This window comes from Malus sylvestris, chromosome 1 (assembly GCF_916048215.2).
Source record: "Malus sylvestris chromosome 1, drMalSylv7.2, whole genome shotgun sequence".
Lineage (NCBI taxonomy): Eukaryota > Viridiplantae > Streptophyta > Magnoliopsida > Rosales > Rosaceae > Malus > Malus sylvestris.
In genome coordinates this window covers 5,193,728-5,218,879 of record NC_062260.1, presented here as the reverse complement: position 1 = coordinate 5,218,879, position 25,152 = coordinate 5,193,728, and the positions used below count along the sequence as shown (strand labels likewise).

General features: G+C 36.8%; 2 protein-coding genes and 1 long non-coding RNA gene across 3 annotated transcripts in view; 1 reads left to right on the top strand and 2 right to left on the bottom strand.

Moving 5' to 3' along the window:
* Positions 1-1,043: 1,043 nt before the first annotated feature.
* On the top strand, positions 1,044-11,975 carry LOC126621808 (uncharacterized). The gene is made up of 2 exons (XM_050290400.1): positions 1,044-1,573; positions 11,793-11,975. Exons 1-2 carry the CDS (start codon positions 1,101-1,103, stop codon positions 11,944-11,946), a joined length of 627 nt encoding a protein of 208 aa, XP_050146357.1. The 5' UTR covers positions 1,044-1,100; the 3' UTR covers positions 11,947-11,975.
* LOC126621815 (uncharacterized) overlaps positions 3,096-25,152 on the bottom strand; it is a 64,146-nt gene continuing 42,089 nt past the window's right edge. The window contains exon 2 of the long non-coding RNA XR_007623199.1: positions 3,096-3,208. This is a non-coding gene — a long non-coding RNA (uncharacterized LOC126621815). The remainder of the gene's footprint in view (positions 3,209-25,152) is intronic.
* LOC126621792 (uncharacterized) lies at positions 6,434-14,595 on the bottom strand. The gene is made up of 2 exons (XM_050290381.1): positions 11,985-14,595; positions 6,434-8,703 (listed from the first exon to the last, which is right to left on the bottom strand). Exon 1 carries the CDS (start codon positions 13,684-13,686, stop codon positions 12,289-12,291), a length of 1,398 nt encoding a protein of 465 aa, XP_050146338.1. The 5' UTR covers positions 13,687-14,595; the 3' UTR covers positions 6,434-8,703; positions 11,985-12,288.

Sequence of the window (25,152 nt, the reverse complement as noted above, 5' to 3'; positions counted from 1 at the left end):
TCCTCTGCATGACGGGCAGGCACGAGGGAGAGGTGTTGGTCTGTTTCTTTCTTCAATCTTTCCAAGTGCCCACCTCTTGCTTTCTTTCTCCTTGTCCCTAGCTGAGGATGAATCAGCACGTTGTCTCCACATGCTTCGAGGTATCATCTTCACTTCCCTTATACGTGAGAGACGAAGAGGAAACAAAAGATGATGAGTACTCGAGAGCAAGTGCTGGCTGGAGAAAGGACAGGGAGAAATCATGATATGAGATACTTGTGCTCTCAACCTTGATGATATGAAATACTTGTGCTTTGGATGGGTTGTTTGCAGGGGTATCCCAGGGGATGAAAAATACAGAGTGACTTGAGAGGGTTTGTTGGAAAGCCATTTCAAAGATGAAGAAGTGCTGAGAGGGTGTGCCTTTGCTGTGGAAGGCGAAGGTAGATACTTATGGGACTTTTCTTCACAACCGGAACTATTCCCTCACTCATTGTCGGCAGCCGGTGGATAGATAAATAGTACAAATTACGCGCTTTCTCACAAAGCTGCCCGTAATTTTCGCAAAGCAGATTCCTCATTGATATCTGGAATCGGCGCTTCGAGCTCTGAGCATCGTCGATTGTAGAGGTAGCAAGTGACACGTGCGGATAAATCTGGAAAATAAGATTTGCCCGTGGGTTGAAGCCCAGCTTTTGAGAAAGCTAGCGTGTCTTTGACTGTTGAATTTCCCTCTTTGATTTCTGAATTGGTGCTTCGACAAACTGCCCGTGATTTCCGCAAAGCTACCGGTTGCATGTGACGAGTGACAACACGTCTGGACAAATTGATTTTGTGAAATCCGGGGTTCGGCTCGTGGTTTCTGAGCAAGCTCAACTTTTAAGAAATGAAACGCCTCTTTTGAGAAAAGAATCAGGCGTTTGAGAAATGAGCCCCGACTCTTCGATTTGCGAGAGGACGCTTCATCGATTTCTGAGGAGCGCCTCTTTGATTTCTTCTTTTTATAGAGGCGTTAATTTTGTTCCACAACACACTTGAGCTTCCTCTTGTAAACACTCCCTTCTTGTACTTGTTTAATCTTGATCATTCCGACTCTCTTCTTTCTTCACCACCTCTTAAAAATGGCAGGCCCTTCTGATCGACGTTTTGACTTGAACATTCGTGAAGAGGCAGCTCCGCCTTCACCAGACAACATATGGCGCCCTTCTTTCATATCCCCCACTGGTCCCCTTACCGTTGGGGATTCGGTGATAAAAAATGACATGACCGCTGCGGTGGTGGCCCGAAACCTTGTCACTCCCAGAGATAACAGACTGCTCGCTAGACAGTCCGATGAATTGGCGGTTAAGGAGTCTCTGGCTCTTAGCGTGCAGTGTGCGGGTTCTGTATCCAACATGGCCCAACGCCTATATGCTCGAACACGTCATGTTGAGTCGTTGGTGGCTGAAATACAGAGTCTCAAACAAGAGATTAAAGGGCTCAAGCATGAGAATAAGGAATTGCACAAGCTCGCACACAGCTATGCCACCAGTATGAAGAGGAAGATTGACCAGATGCAGGACACCGATGGTCAAATTTTACTTGATCATCGGAGGTTTGTGGGTTTGTTCCAACAACATCTGCCTTCGTCTTCTGGAGCGGCACCGCGTAGGGAAGCTCCAACTGATCAACCTCTGCCGCCTCCTCCTTCTGTGGCCCCGCCGACTGCTGAAGCCCCGCCTACTACTGAAGCACCACCCGACCAATGAAAACTATTAGTTTACATCATTGTAAAATATTTGTACTTTTTTGTTTTTTTTTATGTATTTTTTTTTTTCATTAATTTTAAATTTTATCTTTTTTTTTTATTTTTTTTATTTTATTTTTTTTTATATATGTAAATTAATGTAAAGAGACTTTGGTTAATCTTCCCCCACACTTAAACTAAATAACACAAACTCACAGAAATCAACCAAATAACACAACTAACTAAACAAAACAAAATGAAAGCAGTAAAGATAAGGGTGGAAGAATGCAAAGCTGATTGGGTTAGTGATTCCAAAGTCTCCCTTCGTTGAATGATTGGGTTGCCTCCCAAGAAGCGCTTGATTTAACGTCTTTAGCCGGACGCATCTTTCCTTTAAATTTCCCTCGGCTCCATTTGAACCTAAAATCAAAGAAAGAAAAATAAATCAAATATCAAAAGTAAAATACACAAACACCAATATAAACATAAACAAAAACAAAAATAAAAGGATTAGCAAAGTTGCTAATCCCCGGCAACGGCGCCAAAATTTGATGTGAGAATTACTTGACACACAAATTAAACCCTCTTTTTGACAATTGTAGTATAGATGTAAGTAGGGTATCGTTCTAGGCCGGGGATTAGGAGGGATTGCTAATCTATTCTAAATTAATTTAAAAATATTAAACAAGACTCAAGGACTCAAAACTAGGCTAAAAACTCTAATAACTCGAAACACACTTAAAATGACTCAAAATAATGAAAACAATCAAATTAGACACTAGGAATTGAAATGGACGGAAATTGAATTAAAAGACTAAAAACAAAGAAAACTAACTAAATAATATAATTTAATAATGGATGGGTGTTTGGTTTTGATGAAAAGTAAAATAAACTTAATTAAATTACAGAATTGATAAAAACATAAAATTAAGGTGAAAGGATAAGTGATAGACTAGCTAGAGGGTTCTTCTACACACATGACACATATGCAACCTAAATTGATTTTCAGTTGTTCTTTCAATAAATTGTAAATCTCAATACTTTAGATTAACCGTGAACAGCACTTTTTTAATCTTCAAGTTTTCCTTAAGTTATTGAATTGGACGGGAAAACGCATACAACAATTCAAAACATTCTTCAAAAGTCCCCTACGTGAAAAGCACAATAGAGATACAATCAAAGATCATTAAACTTTGTGAAAACTATAAGCATTGACGAGGCATTCGTAACTATGAAAAGCATGATACTCTTGCCAAGAATTTACTTAACGTGATTGTGACTAGCAACATTTACTACTTGTGAAAATAAGTTCATAACGATTAGGTGAAATTCACTTATATTCTAGCATCAAATTCATGCATGTAAATTAAGCGTGCACTCTCAACCAACATACACAAATCAGTTTTTATACGAACGGATAAGTAAATTGAAATCACAACTTATGAAATCACAACCGAAGGTAATCAATTCATATTACAAATATATTCATGGTTTTGAATTAACCTCTAGCCAAAATAAAATTAGTTACACATTATTAAAACAGAAATAAAACATAAGTTTGGAAAGATTTAACCGAGAGATAAGGCAGCTTGCTGATTCTCTTCTTCTCCTCCCCGAGGCTCACACTGCTTCTGCCCTCAGTCCCCCTGACTTCCTTCCGTGCTGCTCCCCGCGCTTTTGCTCTCAGCTGCCAAGGCAGCCTTTCACGCTGCCAGCTATCCTCACCTCCCTATCGTTTCTGCCTGGCGCCCCCTGTCCCTCTCTTCTCGCTGCCAAAGCAGCCTACCTCCCTGTACGTGTCACTTCTCTCCCCCTGCGTCTCTGCGAGCTGCCCAAAGGGCAGCCCCTCTCCTTTCTTCTCCTTTCTGCACGCCCCCCTTTCTTATGCTGCCTTCCCTCGTTATATCCCGCACCTTCTTTTTATTTTTTATTCCATCCCATTTTCTTTTCTGACCTGTTCTCCATTTGCCAAGACAGCCCACTTCTCCTGTGTTCTCTTGCTGTCCAATCCGTGAGTCTCCACTTGTTTTCTCCTTTTAATTTTTTATTCCTTCTTTCTGGCATTTTAATGTGCAATACGTGAGAAATAGGCTCCTACTTGCCAAAATGAACTTTAAACACCTTATAGAAGCAGTGAATATTTCTAGCAATAATTCAAATATGCCATGATGGAGGTAAAATTACAACATGACATTCATATAAATCCTTACTAATGCACGAAAGATTTGGAGGACCAAAACACAACTTCAAATAGAGAGGGCAAGAAGACGCAAATATCTTACTTACCAAAACGAGAAGACTATGACCACAATAATATGCAAACTACATTTGTTAATACACGCAATCTTCTAAATTAAGACTTATGTTAAAATGCAAAAAGGGCGTGGCTCTCAAGTAGCTTTTTCTTTTTAAAACTCATTTGTGCTATTTATATTTTCTTTGCATAACAAATCCTATAAACACAAAAATAACGTAAATAGCTCAAAAATATAAGGAACTAACTAAGAAAAGACGAGTGAATTCGAAGTAAATATATATATAAATATGATCCGATCACATCTCTTGTCTATTATTTAGGGCTTGATATAATCCAATTATATCCTAAAATCTATCATTATAGATTTCCATCCCATGTTTATAGACTATGTCTCCCATATACATTCTATCGTTATAGAATGCTTAAAGTCATAACTTTAACGAAGAAGTATTCTTTTCATTTCCAAAATTAATATATCATATATATATATTTATATTTTAGGAACATGATTAACTCCCATATACATTCTATCTTCATATAATGTTTTAAAGTCATAACTTTAACCAAGAAGTTTTCATTTCATTTCCAAAATTAATATATCATATATATATACTTAAATTTTAGGAACATGATTAACTCCCACTAATCTTTTGTAAACCTAGTAAACAAAAGATTCATTTACATCTTTATGAGAAATCAAACGATTTGATCCTTTTTCTCATAAGATGCTTATAGCTCCCACTAGCTTGCTAAGATTCATGATGGATGGATCTCTACAACTTACATGTCTTGTGATTCATAGTTTTAGACATATGTTATTAAGACTATCTTAATAATGGTTTAGGAAACCCATATTATGTCCAAACATTGAATTACCATTTAGTTGTAGCCAGCAATCTTCGCATTAATTGAAACCAAGACTATCTCAAAGATGGTTTCTTCAAAGTCAACCATTCTCTTTGATTGTAGTCACCTTAAGCTACCAATTAGCTTATGAAGGTTTCATTATTTCGGGTCAAATGGTATTTTACCATTTCCTTGAGTATATATCATATATACACTCAATGTAGTCATAAGGATTTTCATTCTTATTTCTTTCGAATTAAGAGGTGTAACTCTATGACATAGTCATAAAGTTCAAACCATTCAACTGAGACGGTTTATAAATCCTTCTTGACTACCTTGGAGCTTTTGGTATAGGAACTAGGTTGTTATATTTATTGATTACTTTCTTGTCTCACAAAGAACCTATTCTTTTGAGTTCTATCTCTCGTTCATTTGCTCTTAGGCAAATCACATTGTAGGATTACAATGAACTACCCAACAAAACAACATTTGTTAGTTGGTTTATAGAAGTGATATCCAAAAGTTAATTTAAGGATATCCCACAAGATTGTTATCAAACAAATATTGCTTTTAGCACACAACCCCAAATCTTAACATGCTTAAGATTTGTCTTTCTTTCCAACTACATCTTATGGAGTTATGAAAATTTTGGAAGATCTTCTAATTGACAATCATATTGTTTTAGAAGTATATATATCCTATATATGGGTAATAGATAACATCTAACGAACCAAATCTTATTCGAGTTCGTTCTTCTCCTAATGGAGAAATTCATTATCTTATGATGCTATTTGATGCGAAATATATAAGCACACAAATTAAACCCTATTTGTGACAATTGTAGTAATGATGTAAGTAGGGATCGTTCTAACCGGGGATTAACTAGGGGTGCTAAACACTTGACTCAAATAAATAAAACTAACTTTTAAAACACTAAGACAAACCAAAAGACTCAAAACAAGTTCAAAAGACTCCAAATACTTAAAAGCATAAAATAAGATAGATTTGAACGACTAAGACTTTAACAAAATATGGGGGGGGGGGAATTGAGTTGTTTTTGACGAGATTAAATTAAATGGACAGATTATAATTAAGGGCAAAATGTAAATATGAATGCAATGAAAAATATGGATGATGGAATAGCTTAAGGGGTTCTTCTCCACACATGTCACACTTGCAATACAAGATCGATTCTCAGTTGGTCTTTCGATAAATTATGAAACTCAACACCCTAGGTTAATTAGGTCCGCTTAAATTAACCATCAAGTTCTCCTTAAGTTAATGAATTGGATGGGTTTGCGCAACGCAATTCACAACATTCTCCAAAAGTCCTTTACGTGAAAAGCACAATAAAGATACAATCAAAGATCATTAAGCATCATGAAAACTATAAGTGTTGACGAGGCATTCGTTACTATGAAAAGCATGAAACTAGTGCCAAGAATTCATTTAACGTGATTGTTTATAAGCAACCTCCACTACTTGTGAATATAAATTCATAACGATTAGGTGAAACTCACTTATATTCTAGCGTCATATTTATGCATGAAAATTAAGCGTGCACTCTCAATAAACATACATAAATAAGTTATCAATCAAACGGTTAAACAAATTGAATCCACAACTTATGAAATTCCAACCGAAGATAATCAATTCATATTGCAAGCATAAACATAGTTTCGAATCACCCCCTAGCTAAAGGGGGGTTTAGTTCCTCATACTTGCAAAACAAAGATACATAAAATTAGACATTGAAATCAAAGATAGAAAACACCTAGAAACGCTCCAACACTCCCAAGGCTTGGGCTTAGGCACGGCACAAGATGTTCCTTCTCCTTCCTTACTTGCAAGCTGCGGCACTAGAGGTTTTGGACGGTTTTGGGTGGTTTTTATGGTGTAGAATGGATGGGGAATGGTATGAAAAGGTTTAGGATTGATGGGTGGTGTGGCTAGGGGTGGTTTTTGGCTAAATTTGGAGAGAAAATCTGTTATCTTTGATGAATATGGAAGGTGGTATTTATAGGCTTGAGATAGGACCACTCCATTTCCTTTGCATGTGAGCTTGTGTGGGTGTGTGTTGGCATGTTTCCTCTTTACATTTACACACACATGCTTCATCATTTCAACCACAACACACACACATTTTCTGCCCTATTTTCCTTTACATTTACACACACATGCTTCATCATTTCAAGCACCAAACACCCACATTTTCAGCCCATGTTTCTCCTTTCCTTTGCATGTGTTGTGCCTTCTCTTCTAGCTGTGCATTTCCACTTGCTCCAAAGACAAATGAGTGTAATCATAACCCCATTTGCTGCTGAGTGTTGATGACAAAGCAAAACACAAAACAAGTGCCTTTTATTAGCCAAATCTGCTTAGCCCGTTTCTAAACCTTTCAGTGTTAAAATGCCCATAACTTCTTCTAGAAAAATGATATTAACAATCTGTAACTTGCTCCAGAAAATAGACATCCGTAGCTTTCCAAGCATATAAGGCTCATTCTCTCATTCATTCGGAGCTGTTCGTAACATTCTTCCAAAGTCAGCTAATCTGCACAGGCAGTTTTGACGAATTTGTTGGTTGTCCATGTTTCTCTTTTGCACATGCCTTTCTTGCTGTTTTCTTCTTTGCATGTGTGTGTTGTCATCTTTGTTTCTCCTTTGCACATGACATGTGCTGTCCATGTTTAGATCCCCTTTGCATTTGCACACACTTGCTTCATCATTTCAACCACAAAACACACCAAATTCCTTCACCTTTGCCATGAGTTTTGTCTTCACTTTGCATGTGGGCTTCTTTGCATGTGTTTTCTCCCTCTCTTGCCTTGAGTTTGCATGTGGGCTTCTTTGCATGTGTTTATCCTTGCAATTACACACACACACGTGCACACACAAAAGCCCAAAACGTCCATCCTCATGTCTCCATGTTTGCACCATCCAATCTTAGCCCAAAAATGCTCCAAAGTGCTCCAAAATGCACCTTCTTGCATCCTTGGCCCAAAGAACCTACAAACACACAAAAATGGCTTAAACTACTAACATAACTAAGAACTAAGAACATAAATGCACGAAAACAAACATACTAAGTCGCATAAATATGCTCCTATCAAATTCCCCCACACTTAGCTTTTGCTAGTCCTCGAGCAAAACAAAGAAACAAAACATAAGAACAAAACAAAATCTAAACCTTCCAACATTTACCTTAGGGATTTTCAATGCAACATGACATGCAAAAGATCATCATAACCACATATTTTGGCCTTCCCTACCCTTGAGCACATACTTAATCATAGTCACCACATACTAGTTCACATATAACCAATTAAAACGATGTTTTGAATGTAGTAACATGCCTTAGAGAATTTGCTCAATTCCTTACAAGATACACTCTTATTTTCACTCTGATTTTCTGACTACTCACCCTACACTAGGTGTATGTGAGAAGATTGATGTAAACATGAAAACGAACACTCACATATGTTTATAGCAAAGAAAGTAATTTCTGGAGTTATTAAGCATGTATAGATATGATCTCATGACTGGAATGCTACTACTTAGATGCGAGAACCAGGGACACCATATGCTCGTACCAATCCCAAACTCCACATATTGAAACACATAACACTCAAGATTGAAGTTAAGGGTTGTAACGGGGTTAGGGTTGATTGGCTAACAATGAAAGGTAAGGAAACAAACGTTTTTAAAGCATAATAAGCAAAGTAATGAAATTGATGCTTAGAATTCCCTTTGAATGCAGCAACTAACTTTAAACACCATGAGGTTATTCATTCAACTTTTTAGGGCCGATTTCAACTTTTTGGACCCTTTCTACAACAAACAACACTTGTGAGCCTTTCCTCACTTATTTCAAACTCTTTTTTTTTTTTTTTTTTCTAACCCGTGCCTTATTACTTTCTTTTGGCACACAAAACACAAAAATCTCATTCCCCCACACTTGTTTTCTGCATAAGGACAATCAAAAGGAATTCATTTTAAGTCATGCTTCATTATGCTTTAAAAACAAGGATATGGATAGTCCTAATCTAGGCTAGGTAAGGGAAATGTGGTTTAACAAAGAAAACAGGCTAAACAAGGCTCAACGGGGTTAAACTTAAACAAATACGCACGGGATAAGCTTTTTGGCTCTAGTTCACTACACAACTTCATCTTGAATATGTGTTATGCAAATCAATGTCATGCTTTGAATGGAACGGGCATAAGTTCTAGTATTTGGAACTAAATGATGAAACGCCTTCTAAGTAGCAACCAAGCAAAGAATGATGAGATCATGCAACGACTTTAGAAAACAAAAATGCACAGATTAATAACTCTCCAAAGAACGTATTAGGCTCAAGTCTCTCAAGGTTGTAGTGTTAGTTTGAGTTCCTTCCTTCAAGCATGTTACAAAAACTGATTTTTTTTTTTCTTTGTGATTACATGTGAATTCGTAAACTATAACTATAACCAAGCATAAATCAAGAGCATATCAAACTTCCATCCATGTTTATAACTTTCTTTAACAGTCATGCAATTAACAAACCAAATCCTCATTATTGTGTTGGAAGGTACCCTAAGACACAAACAAACACACAAAAACAACTCTTTTTGGCTTTTTCAAAACAATTTTTTTTCAAACTTTTGTCAAATTTTCGGATTTTTATGTCAAAACATACTAACATGCTTAAAAACACACTAAAAACACTTAAAACAGCAAGAAACAACATTGTAAGTGATAGGTGAATAAAATCCCACGAAAATCATGCAACAACAACTTGTTTACCCCCCCACACTTAAATCTAACATTGTCCTCAATGTTTCAAACATAAACTCACACAAAAGCAAACAAACAAACAACGAGGAAACATGATAAACATGGCAAAGTAAAAACAACAGAGAGGAGGGTTAAAGAACGCAAACACCTGGTTTTGGAGTCGGAAATTCCTAGGTCTTCTTTATTTCCATGGGTTGCCTCCATCACTAATTAGAACTCTAGGCATGCCAAACCTAGCAAAGATATTAGTTTTCACAAAATCTGCAACAACCTTTGAATCGTTAGTCCAGGTGGCTTTGGCTTCCACCCATTTGGAAACATAATCAACAGCTAGCAAGATATAAGTGAAACCAAAAGATGGAGGGAAATGACCCATGAAATCTATACCCCAATGTCAGAAAACACTATAATGCAAATAAAAATAAAATAAATAAATAATAAGAAACAAAATAAAGCAATTGGACTGAAAACTTCCCTAGTTTGCAGTAAAACCAAGCGATGACCCCCCAAGCTAAAATTCTGTAATCAACTTCAAGGGTGGAAATAACCAAAAGTTCCTGCAAAGAAAAGAAATAATTCAGTTAAGTAACGCAAGAATTGCAAACGAAAAATTGAAAATCACGATAAAAGACAATGAATAGAACTAATAAGTGATCATTGGTCGTGCTTGTTGACTTTCCACAGCTTTCCTCTTGAACGGGGTGACACTTAGCTTTTTACTTGCAAGTGATGATTTGATGATATTGTACGGCGAAGCTTTACTCTTTGGTGATGTTGCAGTTCCTTATTTGTTCTCCAAGCAGATGTGGCAGCTTCTCTAGTTCTTCATCTCAGACTCCTTCTGCTGGGATGATTGTGCAAGCTGCATTCTTCTCTGCTTGTTTCTTCTGTACGTTGTCTCCACATGCTGCTGGTATCATTTTCGCTTGCCTTATCTGTTCTTCAGGTAGATGTGGCAGCTTCTTTGGAAGTACATCAGCAGTGGAAGACGAGTACTCGAGAGCAATTTCTCCATGTTCTGCAGGTTAGAACAAAGACAAGGAAAAGGACATGGAGAATGCATGATATGAGATACTCTTGCTTTCAACCTTTATGATATGAAATACTTTTGCTCTGGATGGGTTGTTTGCAGGGGTATCCCAGGGAATGAGGAATACAGAGTGACTCGAGAGGGTTCTTTGGGAATGCATTCTCGGAGATGAAGAAGTGCTGAGAGGGTGTGCCTTTGCTGTGGAAGGCGAAGGTAAATACTTATAGGACTTTTCTTCACAACCGGAACTATTCTCTCACTCATTGTCGGCAGCCGGTGGATGGATGAATAGTACAAATTACGCGCTTTCTGACAAAGCTGCCCGTAATTTCCGCAAAGCTGCCAGTTGCATGTGACGAGTGACGACACGTCTGGACAAATTGATCTTTTGAAATCCGGGCTTCGGCTCGTGGTTTCTGAGCAAGCCCATTTTTTGAGAAATGAAACGCCTCTTTTGAGAAAAGAATTCGGCTTTTGAGAAAGGAAACTCCTCTTTTGAGAAAAGAATCAGGCGTTTGAGAAAGGAGCCCCGACTCTTCGATTTGCGAGAGGACGCTTCTCTGAGGAGCGCCTCTCCGATTTCTTCTTTTTATAGAGGCGCTAATTGTGTTCCACAACACACTTGAGCTCCCTCTTGTAAACACTCCCTTCTTGCAATTTCCAAAATCTTAATCTGTCCAATCTCTTCTTTCTCAACACCTTCAGAAAATGTCTGGCCCTTCCGATCGTCGTTTTGACTTGAACATTGGTGAAGAGGCAGCTCCGCCTTCACCAGACAACATATGGCGCCCATCTTTCATATCCCCTACAGGTCCTCTCACCGTTGGGGATTCGGTGATGAAAAATGACATGACCGCTGCGGTGGTGGCCCGGAACCTTGTCACCCCCAGAGATAACAGACTGCTTGCTAGACGGTCTGATGAATTGGCGGTTAAGGAGTCTCTGGCTCTTAGCGTGCAGTGTGCGGGTTCTGTGTCCAACATGGCCCAACGCCTATTTGCTCGAACCCGTCACGTTGAATCGTTGGTGGCTGAAATACAGAGTCTCAAAGAGGAGATTAGAGGACTCAAGCATGAAAATAAACAATTGCACAAGCTTGCACACAGTTATGCCACAAACATGAAGAGGAAAATTGACCAGCTGCAGGAAACTGATGGTCAGATTTTACTTGATCACCGGAGGTTTGTGGGTTTGTTCCAACCGCATCTGCCTTCGTCTTCTGGGGCGGCACCGCGTAGTGAAGCTCCAATTGATCAACCTCCGATACCTCCTCCTTCCGTGGCCCCGCCGACTGCTGAAGCTCCGCCGACTACTGAAGCACCACCTAACCAATGAATGCTATTAGTTTACACATCATTGTAAAATATTTTTACTTTTATGTTTTTTTTTTTTTTTTTTTTTTTTTTTTTTTTTTTTTTTTTAATATGTAAAATATGTAAATCAATGTAAAAAGACTTTGTTTAACCTTCCCCACACTTAAACTAAATAACACAAACTCACAGAAATCAACCAAATAGCACAACTAACTAAACAAAACAAAATGAAAGCAGTAAAGATAAGGGTGTAAGAATGCAAATCTGATTTGGTTAGCGATTCCAAAGTCTCCCTTTGTTGAATGCTTGGGTTGCCTCCCAAGAAGCGCTTGATTTAACGTCCTTAGCCGGACGAATCTTTCCTTTAAACTCCCCTCGGCTCCAAAGCATGGAATTTATCTTTTAATGGGAGGTGATACTTGAAATGATTCGGCAATGGTTTAAATTCAAGAGTGGGTGCCTGAATCATCAAAATCAGAAACATGTTAGTATAAATTAAAATTAAAATTGGAGAAGATGGCTTACTTTCTTTTTCCGACACAAACTCAATGACAAACACCACATCTGTGAACATTTCCGGGACTTTGAACTTGGCCAGGTTTACTATGATGGTTGTGGCTTGTCCCGTGTCATCAAACTTAACTGCTTTGGGCTTGATTGTCTCATGCACAGCCTCTTGGATGTATTCTTGATATGCTTCAACCACTTCATTTTCTTGAATCCCTTTTCTTGGTGTGCAAGGTTCTTTGAACGTTTCAATACCCTCGGGAACTTGTTTTGGTGCACCAAGAATTGGGATATCACTTTGCACCTTTGGAAGAGCTTCCACAATGTCTTTTTCACTCTCTTTGATATTTGGAATCAAAAACCTGCAAGGACAAAGGACATTCGGTGGAATAATGTTAGAATGAAGTGAATTTAGAACTTCCTCACCTGAGTTGGATGACATAGGGATTTGAGGAGCTTGCAGCAAGAATTCTTCTAAACTGCCCAGGTCGTCCTCCTCCTCTTCTGCTTGCAGCAGCAATTCATCCATGTTCGGGCTGTGTTTGGATGGTTCTGGGACAGCTTCATCCTTCATGTCACCTTCCAAGGTGATGGCTTCATCGATTTCACTTTCTGCCTTTGAATTTGCAATGTTTGAGTTGGAAAGTTCACTTTGATCTCGAATCTGTGCCATGAATTCCACAATCTGCCCAACTTGCATATCCAATTCGTCCAATCTTTTGACTCGGTCTTGCATCTCCTGGTTTTGATTTTCTACTCCTTGATTCAAAGAGGTGAGTAACTTATTAAGTGTATCATTATCCAAGGACGTACCTGAATTGAATTGGGTTGATTGTTGTGGTGGCTGTGACGGTTCATATGGCCACTGATAGAACTCTTCTGATGGCGGCAATTGTTCTTCTTTTCGTAAACCCTGCGCCACAGAAATTAGTCCTTCAAGAATTTCATTATAATTCATGGGCATACTTTGATTTGATTGGAATTGTTGTGGGGGATGCTGTGGTGGCTGCATAGGTCTTGAATAGAACTCCTCATATGGCTGCCAATATCCATCTTGTTGGAATTGTTGAGGTTCCCCCCACATATAATTTGAATGATCTCTCCAAGCCGAATTGTAAGCGTTGGAAAACATGTTGTTGCTTGGTTGATCATAGCCTTGATAACCCCAAGCATCTTCGTTCACATTGAATTGAGGATGTTGATGAGTTTGATATCCGTGCCCATAGGACATGCCAAATGTAGGGACACTTTGCATTATGGTCCTTCCGGCAATCTATGACAATTGAGAAGTAAGATTCGCCAATTGAGCTTGAATGTTAGCAAAATCCATGTCTTACTTCTCTAGTATCTGAAATCAAAGAAACAAAACTAAATCAAATATCAAGAGTAACACAAAACAAAGAAAACAAAACTAAGTCAGAAACTAAAACAAAAACAAATTAAACAAAAAGAAAAGAACCAAGGGATTAGCAAATTTGCTAATCCCCGGCAACGGCGCCAAAATTTGATGCGAAATATATAAGCACACAAATTAAACCCTATTTGTGACAATTGTAGTAATGATGTAAGTAGGGATCGTTCTAACCGGGGATTAACTAGGGGTGCTAAACACTTGACTCAAATAAATAAAACTAACTTTTAAAACACTAAGACAAACCAAAAGACTCAAAACAAGTTCAAAAGACTCCAAATACTTAAAAGCATAAAATAAGATAGATTTGAACGACTAAGACTTTAACAAAATATGGGGGGGGGGGGAAATTGAGTTGTTTTTGACGAGATTAAATTAAATGGACAGATTATAATTAAGGGCAAAATGTAAATATGAATGCAATGAAAAATATGGATGATGGAATAGCTTAAGGGGTTCTTCTCCACACATGTCACACTTGCAATACAAGATCGATTCTCAGTTGGTCTTTCGATAAATTATGAAACTCAACACCCTAGGTTAATTAGGTCCGCTTAAATTAACCATCAAGTTCTCCTTAAGTTAATGAATTGGATGGGTTTGCGCAACGCAATTCACAACATTCTCCAAAAGTCCTTTACGTGAAAAGCACAATAAAGATACAATCAAAGATCATTAAGCATCATGAAAACTATAAGTGTTGACGAGGCATTCGTTACTATGAAAAGCATGAAACTAGTGCCAAGAATTCATTTAACGTGATTGTTTATAAGCAACCTCCACTACTTGTGAATATAAATTCATAACGATTAGGTGAAACTCACTTATATTCTAGCGTCATATTTATGCATGAAAATTAAGCGTGCACTCTCAATAAACATACATAAATAAGTTATCAATCAAACGGTTAAACAAATTGAATCCACAACTTATGAAATTCCAACCGAAGATAATCAATTCATATTGCAAGCATAAACATAGTTTCGAATCACCCCCTAGCTAAAGGGGGGTTTAGTTCCTCATACTTGCAAAACAAAGATACATAAAATTAGACATTGAAATCAAAGATAGAAAACACCTAGAAACGCTCCAACACTCCCAAGGCTTGGGCTTAGGCACGGCACAAGATGTTCCTTCTCCTTCCTTACTTGCAAGCTGCGGCACTAGAGGTTTTGGACGGTTTTGGGTGGTTTTTATGGTGTAGAATGGATGGGGAATGGTATGAAAAGGTTTAGGATTGATGGGTGGTGTGGCTAGGGGTGGTTTTTGGCTAAATTTGGAGAGAAAATCTGTTATCTTTGATGAATATGGAAGGTGGTATTTATAGGCTTGAGATAGGACCACTCCATTTCCTTTGCATGTGAGCTTGTGTGGGTGTGTGTTGGCATGTTTCCTCTTTACATTTACACACACATGCTTCATCATTTCAACCACAACACACACACATTTTCTGCCCTATTTTCCTTTACATTTACACACACATGCTTCATCATTTCAAGCACCAAACACCCACATTTTCAGCCCATGTTTCTCCTTTCCTTTGCATGTGTTGTGCCTTCTCTTCTAGCTGTGCATTTCCACTTGCTCCAAAGACAAATGAGTGTAATCATAACCCCATTTGCTGCTGAGTGTTGATGACAAAGCAAAACACAAAACAAGTGCCTTTTATTAGCCAAATCTGCTTAGCCCGTTTCTAAACCTTTCAGTGTTAAAATGCCCATAACTTCTTCTAGAAAAATGATATTAACAATCTGTAACTTGCTCCAGAAAATAGACATCCGTAGCTTTCCAAGCATATAAGGCTCATTCTCTCATTCATTCGGAGCTGTTCGTAACATTCTTCCAAAGTCAGCTAATCTGCACAGGCAGTTTTGACGAATTTGTTGGTTGTCCATGTTTCTCTTTTGCACATGCCTTTCTTGCTGTTTTCTTCTTTGCATGTGTGTGTTGTCATCTTTGTTTCTCCTTTGCACATGACATGTGCTGTCCATGTTTAGATCCCCTTTGCATTTGCACACACTTGCTTCATCATTTCAACCACAAAACACACCAAATTCCTTCACCTTTGCCATGAGTTTTGTCTTCACTTTGCATGTGGGCTTCTTTGCATGTGTTTTCTCCCTCTCTTGCCTTGAGTTTGCATGTGGGCTTCTTTGCATGTGTTTATCCTTGCAATTACACACACACACGTGCACACACAAAAGCCCAAAACGTCCATCCTCATGTCTCCATGTTTGCACCATCCAATCTTAGCCCAAAAATGCTCCAAAGTGCTCCAAAATGCACCTTCTTGCATCCTTGGCCCAAAGAACCTACAAACACACAAAAATGGCTTAAACTACTAACATAACTAAGAACTAAGAACATAAATGCACGAAAACAAACATACTAAGTCGCATAAATATGCTCCTATCACTATTTTCCTTGATATCTATCAAGGAAACTCATCTAAAGTGTTACTTTTCCTTGGATCAAATCTAAGGAGGTAATTACTTTAGATGTCTTACTCATCAACTTACATTTCTTGAATTCTTTGAAACATTTTACAAAGTATTCGGACTTGTGTTTATTCAAAACAAACTATAGTCCAACCGAGAGTGATCTTCGGTGAATGTCATATAACATGAGTATGATTATGTTGTGGACAAGTGCCACTAACATCTAAGTGAATTAACCTCAACAACTTTGTGATTCTTTCTTCTTTCCAAAAGAATAAAGATTCGAACATTTCGCCTCTATACAATTTTAACAAGAAGGTATTGGATCCGGATCTAACGATCCAAAGCATCCATCTTTCACCAACTCATAACTTATGTTTTAGAGGTATCACAACTCAGTTGGGATTAGTCAATACCTTGCAACCTTTTGGGTTTTAAGAATCATTATATTCTAAACAGTTAACACTACCATATCATCTCTACTATAGAGACAATCAATTAGATTACTATAATCCAATCATTGATTAATAAAGAACAATGTTTTGTCAAACAAAGCATTCATCCATCTCTACTATAGTGACGGAATTAAGTTCCTTAAAATTGGAATGTAAAGACTATCTTTGGTTTTTCCAATTTCTTTGGTAGTTCATATGAGGAAGTAAGTACTATCTGCTTTCGCAGAGATCTATATTTTATTCACGTTCCGAATGTGAAGCACCTTTTCTTCTCTCATATATCTTCTACTTCTTATTAGTCACACTTTTACAACGATTGTAAAACATAGTTACTAATACAGAATCAAGCATTCAAGTAGAAGAACCAACTGTTTTGAACTATTCAAGAACAATTTACAACACCTTCGAAAGGTGTGTTCTTGACACTTGCAAGACATTTCTTGCATATACCCCTTCCAATGTCCATCCTTTCATAAAGAAAGTTTGTTCCCTTGGAGTTATTTTTTATCTTTTTTATTTGACTTTCACCTTTGACTACATTAGTCATGGTCCCTAAACTCCCACTATCTCTCTTGAAACTTATTTCAATTGTGTTATACACATCAAACATTTTGGAGAGCATGTGGTTATTGTTCACTACATAGTTTACAATAAACTTAGTGAACCATTAGGATAAGGAAACAAAGGTGAAGTCCTTGCCTAGTTTCCGTCTCGTTAAGTGGTTTTAACACTTCAACACTCAATGATTCAAAATCATCATAAGTCCATGTTGATGGACTATTTTTGTCAATCAACCATTATGTTCTAAACATAATTACAAACTTTCAAGAGTTGTACAAGGCAACTCTCATTTCTTCATACAACAATTTGTAAGTGAAGAATCATGGCACATAAAGTGTCCATGCCCTTGTGCTTACTTCTCAAGTTCCTTGTTCATGTAACAAAGAAACAAGCACTAAGTGTTTGCATTGACTAAGGGTTGTTCAAAGCAACTCTTATTTCTTCATACAACAATTTGTAATTGAAGAATTATGACATTAAAAGTGTTGTCCTCTTTATGATAGACATTTTCTAACATATTCTTCTACTGATACATTATCAATAGGAAGATTGTGAGGATGAGACTACTTAGGTACATTTACAAGCCATTAAAGACAATCTATGGTTTTGTAGTACCAAGTCCGGAAACTAAAGCTTTCGGCTTTTATTTGTCAAGTGTTGGATAGCGTTTGCAAATATATTGGTAAACAAATACATAACGAATATAAATTGATTGATTTTAAGCCATTTGATTCGGGTCTTTAAATCAAATAGCATCACCCACTATTTTTGGCAAATTCCATATCCCTCATTGGAATTCGAGAGTTTTGGATGAAACTCTTAGTAGGGTATGGGAGACTCACTACTACCAAGCCCACCTCACAATGATATGATATTGGCTAGCATTAATAATAATGAGAGAGTACACTTACTCATTTGCATCTCTTGCAAGTACCCATCTTATTTGGCCTCTAGAGAATGTAACCTCACAATGATATGATATTGGCTCCATTGCACTTAGTTAAGTCATTCCCACCATGCTTAGTTCATGAAGGGGTTCAAGAATAGCCTCACAATGATATGATATTGGCCATCCTCGTTGCCAACACTCACCTCATCAAGTATGTATATAGACTCCTCCTGAGTATAAGCATGCACTTTGCACTCCCCCATAATAGGGTGAAGGCAGTGTACAAGTCATAAACGATTGGAGCTACCATGGTAGAAGGCCACGAAAGAGTGTTCAAAGCACTCTCACGCTTATCAACTTAATAATGGTTTGGTTGAGGGTTTTAGGTCTCATCACATATAAACATTCATTTTAATCTATATTAAAACAATTTTGGTCCTATTACAACTATTGGTCCATTTGATTGTTTTAGTTGTATATAATACTCCCACTATGCTTATAAAACGGTTTTTAAAGCAAGAGTATATGATACTACTAACATAAGGTTTGCATTCATTGATGGACTATATAGTTGCCTTAGGGCCTTAGGATGACTATGAACCTTTGTTTAGATTCAACACGAGCCTTGTGTTGAATCTCGGTCTAGGGATGGAGATTGATTTTAGTTACGCATTTAATCACATTAAGGCGTGTTGTCTTAGGGGCGTTGGACCCAACTACTTCATTTTCATGCATATCAAATAAAGCAAGAAAGAAGTACTTCAAAGTAAAGGTGAGCTTATGCTCATTACAACATTTGCATAAAACAAATTACCTTAAAGTAAAGAAGGGCTTATGCCCTTTTACAACATTTGATCAAATCAAATTACAACCAAAATCTAATCTACACATTCCCATGGTTCAAACAAATTTGAAACGGCCTTTCACATAGCTCAATTATATTAGGCTTAGGTTCATAATCATCCTTTAATTAATTAACACTTTAACTAATTAAATTGAATGCAACATTTTCATTTGGTTTTTGTATCCATAAAATTGATTTAAATGGAGCTAAATGAAATGAAAATCCAATTCTCATTTAAAGAGACAAAAAAATTTTGTTCTCTACCTAATTTGGGCCAAAATGCAATTACCACAACCTTTGGGCAATATTGCAAAAACATAAACTTTTGGGGTCACTTTGTAAGAACACAAAAGTCCACTACTTCATGTAATTACACTAGAACCCAAAATTTAAACAATGTAAAAACTTCATTAAAGGAGCAAAACAATTTGTCCTTTAGCGTTTTTGGACCTAAACGTAAAAACGTAAACTTTTGGGCCAAAGTGCAAATACACAAAAGTATCAAAACTTTATGTAATTGCATAAAAGGCCCCAAAAGTACCCCCACTAGGGGGTGGCCGGTTTTGGAAGAAGAAATGGAGTGATGTGTGTGTTGATTTGTGAGTTTTGACATAAAGCAATCAAGTGGTGCAAGTGGTGTGTGTGAAAGGAAATTAATCCTTACACACCCACCAATATCTCTTACACCATTTAAACAAATATCTAAAACATTTAAACATTTGAAAATCATAAAACATAAACTTTATGAAATAAATCAAAACTTTGAATCAAAACACAAAACTTTTTGTTCTTGGCTAAAATGTCAAGAACAATGAAGAACATTCATGAAAAACTCAAAAAATTTCCATGAACATTTTTCACCCAAAAACATTCCAAAACCATTCAAACTTTAGGGAAATAACATATAACCAAACTAGGGTACATAGGGGTTCCAAAAGTCACTTTAAAACACTTTTAACAAGTCAAACAAGAACCCAAAAAATCACCCTATGTATTTTGATGAGTAGATTTTATATTATATATTTTACCCTAATCTTAGTATATTTTGGTTAATATATTGGAAGAATTTTGATACTTTGAATTGTATTTTCAATATAGGACTTTCGACTTCCTCTAGAGCAAAACAGGACCAAATGGATGAATTTTGGAGTAATTTTAATTGGAGGACGTTCGTGAGTCACTTAGCTTGATCGTATCAAAATTTGGGATTTTTTCACCAAGCGGTTATTTTCTGGTGATGAAATAAAGAAGCAGTGTGCAGTGCTGGAAAATGACGTTTTTGGGCTTAAATTGCGTTTTTGGAGCCCAAGATGACCTCGGATGGGTTCGTGGCCTTCTGGAAAAGTGTTCAGAATATTCCAAACATCAAATCCAGCTATATTGGGCCAGTTTTGGAGCAGCTTTTGGGCCAAAACGTGGCTGTTCAGATTTTAGACGAATTTTATTATTTTTATTTAGGGTTTTTATTAATTTTAGTTTGCTAGGGTTTGGGTGGTGGCTTAGCAGATATATTGCTTGGCCGTCTACAGTTTTAGATTACGCTTTATTTTATGCAATATTGGAGACAGAGAGAAGTGCTAGGGTTTTGAAGATTTTCTACTTGAAGGTGTTTTCAATCTTTTTCTTAAGAATATTTTCTATGATTTCAATTATGAATATGCGGAACTAATTTCTGTTGCTAGGGCGAAGCCTTGAGCCTTAGCATGAATATGTGATTTTTATTTAATTGCTTATGATCGATTGCATGCGTACTTTGAATTGTTAATCACCGGGATAAAAACTATCTAATTGTCGTAATGCCTGATCACCATTAGGATCTTTAGAAAAGTAATTTGATGCAATTTTGGTCGGAAGGTTCCCTGAAATTGACGCTGGCTTCTTGTGATTAATAATTGTAATTTCTCTTAGGAAGAATATCACGTCTTAAGGATTGCATGGTTTTTCAAAGGATTTTCATAAAGCATAATGAGTCTTTCATGTTCATATTTGATCCGAACGTCCGGACGGGTTGCATGTTAGATATACGTTCTACGCATGGTTTTTCAAAGGATTTTCATAAAGCATAATGAGTCTTTCATGTTCATATTTGATCCGAACGTCCGGACGGGTTGCATGTTAGATATACGTTCTACGTTGGAGGTTCCAAGTAGAATATGAATTAGGAAAATCTAACCTTCAAAGTGGTATGTGTAGATCATAAGTAATGGGTAAAAATTCATAGGATTACTAGGTGATGGTGGAACCCTAGTGCCTTCTCAATTTGATTTTTTTCATAACTGTTTTCTTCTCTCTAGTTTTAATATTGCAGATTGTCTTATCATTAATAGTTAAATTCGTTTTTAATTTAAGTAGGTTATAAAATCAATCATCTAAATTTCTACTTTACAATCATTAATTGAAATCTGATTTGTTTCGAATTATTTAATAATCCCTGTGGAGAATGACCTTGCGAGATCCGTTTATACTACAATAACCTTGTGATTCTTGCAAGTAAAATAGGAGGTTTTTATCGCATTCACATAAGCAGTAAAAATCCTATCATATTTGGCCGAATTTTCCCAAAATCATGGCACCAAATTTTAGCTCCAATATTCATGCTCATATGAACTACATCTACAACATTTGAGATGGCAAATTTTCTAACAAAATTTACATTCAAAGAAACAAGAATAAAGCTTGTAACATATTACAACTTTTAAATCAAAACTATGAACTACAAAACCCAAAAGGATTCACCAACTACTAGACCTAGGCTCTGATACCACTTGAAGGATAATTTTGTGAAAACATGTTCATTTGAATAACATCTATAGCATGCATTTAACAATTAAAAGGCGGAATCATGCTTGCATCCATTCAAAAACAAAACATTAACCATGAAATTCAAAGCCTAGTAGATTGGTGAACCATTAATCAACTCAAAACAAAGTGAGTTGAGATTTATACCTTTGTAGATTCCTCTTTGCATAAGCAAAGGCTAATCACCCAAAGAGAGGGCCTTCATTCCTTGCATCTTAAATCTATGGATTTGGATGGATGAAAAGGTTTCTCCAAGTTCCCAAAATTGAGAACCTCTAAGTCTCTTCACCAAGGTTAGATTGGAGAAGAAATGAGTGACCTTGGAGTAGTTAGTATGGCTAGATACACCCTCCAAGGGGCCGGCCTCTTTAGAGAGAAATGGAGAGACATGTTCTCTCCAATTTTCTCCAAAACAAACCCTAAATGAATTTTGGCTATAAAGTCATATTTATACCTTAATTCATTGGAGTGACAAACTTGTAAATAAGTCCAAAACCCACTCCAAAACCAAATGGCCGGCCATGGGATATTATTGGCCTAATTGGGCCTTTGTGAATTAAGTTGTCATACAACTTAAGTCAATGGACTTGACGTTCGAAGCCCATTGGGCCTTGAGGCCCAAAACTATCCCGAGGTCTTTAACGAACTTTATTCGTTTGATTAATTAACATATTAATTAATCCTTGCCATAAATAATTAAACCATTTAATTATTCTTACTCATTTCCATTGTTTCTTCAATCTCCACCTTACACGGTGTACGATCCATTAGGTTCCTTTTAGCGAGGCAGTGGGCAATTAAAACCATTTTACATCGATTGTGAATTGAAACTTACTTTCAATTCTCCCTTTAGTAATTACACACGTTTAGGGCTTCCACAAACCATGAGTGACACCTAGCAGCATATCATGGTTACCCAAGCTAATCAGAAGAGGTGGAGAACCTATTCAGTTTAGGATTACAAATGCAATACGGCCTTTCTCTAATACAATACTCTTGACCACATTGTTTGGTTTGATAGTTTATTTATTCATGTCTACTATCCAATGTGATTCGTGTGCTTATATGATTACCTTGAATGTGATTTGGAACGCTTTCCTAAATCTCATTCATACTTTGGCCAAAGATTCTTAATCATATCATAAAGTATTCTCCCTTAAACGGTTTGAAGGTTAGAGATCCCTTGTTGCGCATTCACTTGTCTCCATGGCTAAGTGGCTTAACCCCAACGATGCTGTGGACACCCCGATGGGGTGACTTTGACATAATCAAAGATCAAGGACTTAACCACAAGACAGCTGTGATGCCTCAGGTCAAAGGACTACTTTGCATTATCCCAACCATGAGTTCTCATGTGACATGAATATGAGAACTCTTCATTGATCGTGTTCAGTGAACTCATTCTCTACTGAGCACCTACGTACTTGTCTTGATGTCACACACACCAATGACTCGAGACTAGTCACTCTCCCTGAGAGAAGACACAGGACGTACTGATCTTAACGGACTGTCAATGCCCAATTGGCAATCCTATGATCAGAAACGTTTAGGATGTGTCTACGAAAGAATGGTCTCATGAATCTAACTTCTTTAGATTGCATTCTCCCAATCACATATTCCTTGGACTTATTGTTGAAGCATATAACATTTATATGAGACGGCTCAAACAATAATCTTTGCCCTTGATATTAAACTAGATTAGTTTAACATGTGAAATGTCCGTAAAGTATCATCATATGATTGGTTTTAGGGCACATTTCCAACTCTCACGTGGGTGATTAACCTTTGCCAAGCCAAGAGGTGCTTCAAAGGTATAAAATTTCTCAACTCACTTTGTTCTTGAGTTGAGTCTTGGTTCACATAACTATTAGGCTTTGAATTTCATGGGTAATGTTTTGTTTTTGAGTGCATAAAGCATGATTGGGCCTTTAATTGTTAATTGCATGTCATAGATGTTGCTCAAATGAACATGTTTTTCACAAAATTTCCTTCAAGTGGTATCAGAGCCTAGGTCTAGTAGTTGGTGAATCCTTTTGGGTTTTGTATTTTCATAGTTTATGATTTGAATGTTGTAATTGTTACAAGCTTTATTCTTGCTTCTTTGAATGTAAATTTTGTTAGAAAATTTGTCATCTCAAATGTTGTAGATGTAGTTCATATGAGCATGAATTTTGGAGCTAAAATTTGGTGTCATGTTTTTGGGGAAATTCGGCCAAATCCAAAGGGTGGATTTTTGGGTTCATGTTTGTCTTGTTAAAAGTGTTTTAAAGTGACATTAGGAACCCCTAAGTACCCTAGTATGGTAATATGTTTTTTCCCCTAAGTTTGAGAGTTTTTGGGTGAAAAATGTTCATGGAGCTCTTATGAGTTTTCATGGATGTTCTTCATTGTTCTTGTTATGTTTTTAGCAAGAACAAAAAGGTTGGGTATTTTGATTCAAAATTTTTGGTTGTTTACATAAAGTTTTTGTTAGTGATGGATGGTTTGAATTTTCAATCAATACCCATACCTTTTCTACTATTCACACCATACCAATCACTTGCACCTTTTCCTTGTTTCAAGAAACCATGTTTTATGGAAATCACTTTTTCAAACCTACCCATCACCTTTCACTTTTGTTGAAAAATTCAAAAGTTTTATGACACCTCTCATCCAAAACCGGCCACCCTATTAAATAAGGTACTTTTGGGGCTTAAATGCAATTACATAAAGTTTTGATACTTTTGTGTTGATGTTAAAATTAACTTGACACACAAATTAAACCCTATTGATGACAATTGTAGTATTAAGCAAGTAGGGATCGTTCTAGACCGGGGATTAACTAGGGATGCTAATCAACTCAAATAAAACTCAAAAACACTAAACTAGACTCTATAGACTCAAAACTAACTTAAAACACTCAAAACATCAAAACTAGATGAAATTGACTCAATTCTAGACCTAACAAGTGATTTGGACGAAAATAAACTTAACTTGACTCAAAAGACTAAAAGAAAACAGGTTTTAACTCTAAAAACAAGACTTAAGAAAAAGGGATTTTGTTTTGATGAAATTAAAACTTAAAAACAGAAACTTGTAAAACAAACTTAAGAAGACACGAAATTGATGAAATAGAATGGTGAAAGGCTAGTTAGAGGGTTCCTTCTCCACACATGTCATATGCATACGAATCGATTTCCAATTATTCTTTCGATAAACCATGAATCACAATGCCCCAAATTAATTGTATTGAACTAATTAATTCTCAGATTTCCCTAGATTCATTGAATTGAATGGAAAACGCATCACAACCAAATTATTCTTTATCAAGTTCCCTAACTATGG

Excerpts from the sequence above, each read along its gene's own strand:
- LOC126621808 (XM_050290400.1), top strand. The coding sequence starts at position 1,101 with ATGGCAGGCCCTTCTGATCGACGTTTTGACTTGAACATTCGTGAAGAG. Across the intron at positions 1,574-11,792 it reads ATTTTACTTGATCATCGGAG|GTTTGTGGGTTTGTTCCAAC; the intron begins GTTTGTGGGTTT and ends TGATCACCGGAG.
- LOC126621792 (XM_050290381.1), bottom strand. The coding sequence starts at position 13,686 with ATGCAAAGTGTCCCTACATTTGGCATGTCCTATGGGCACGGATATCAA.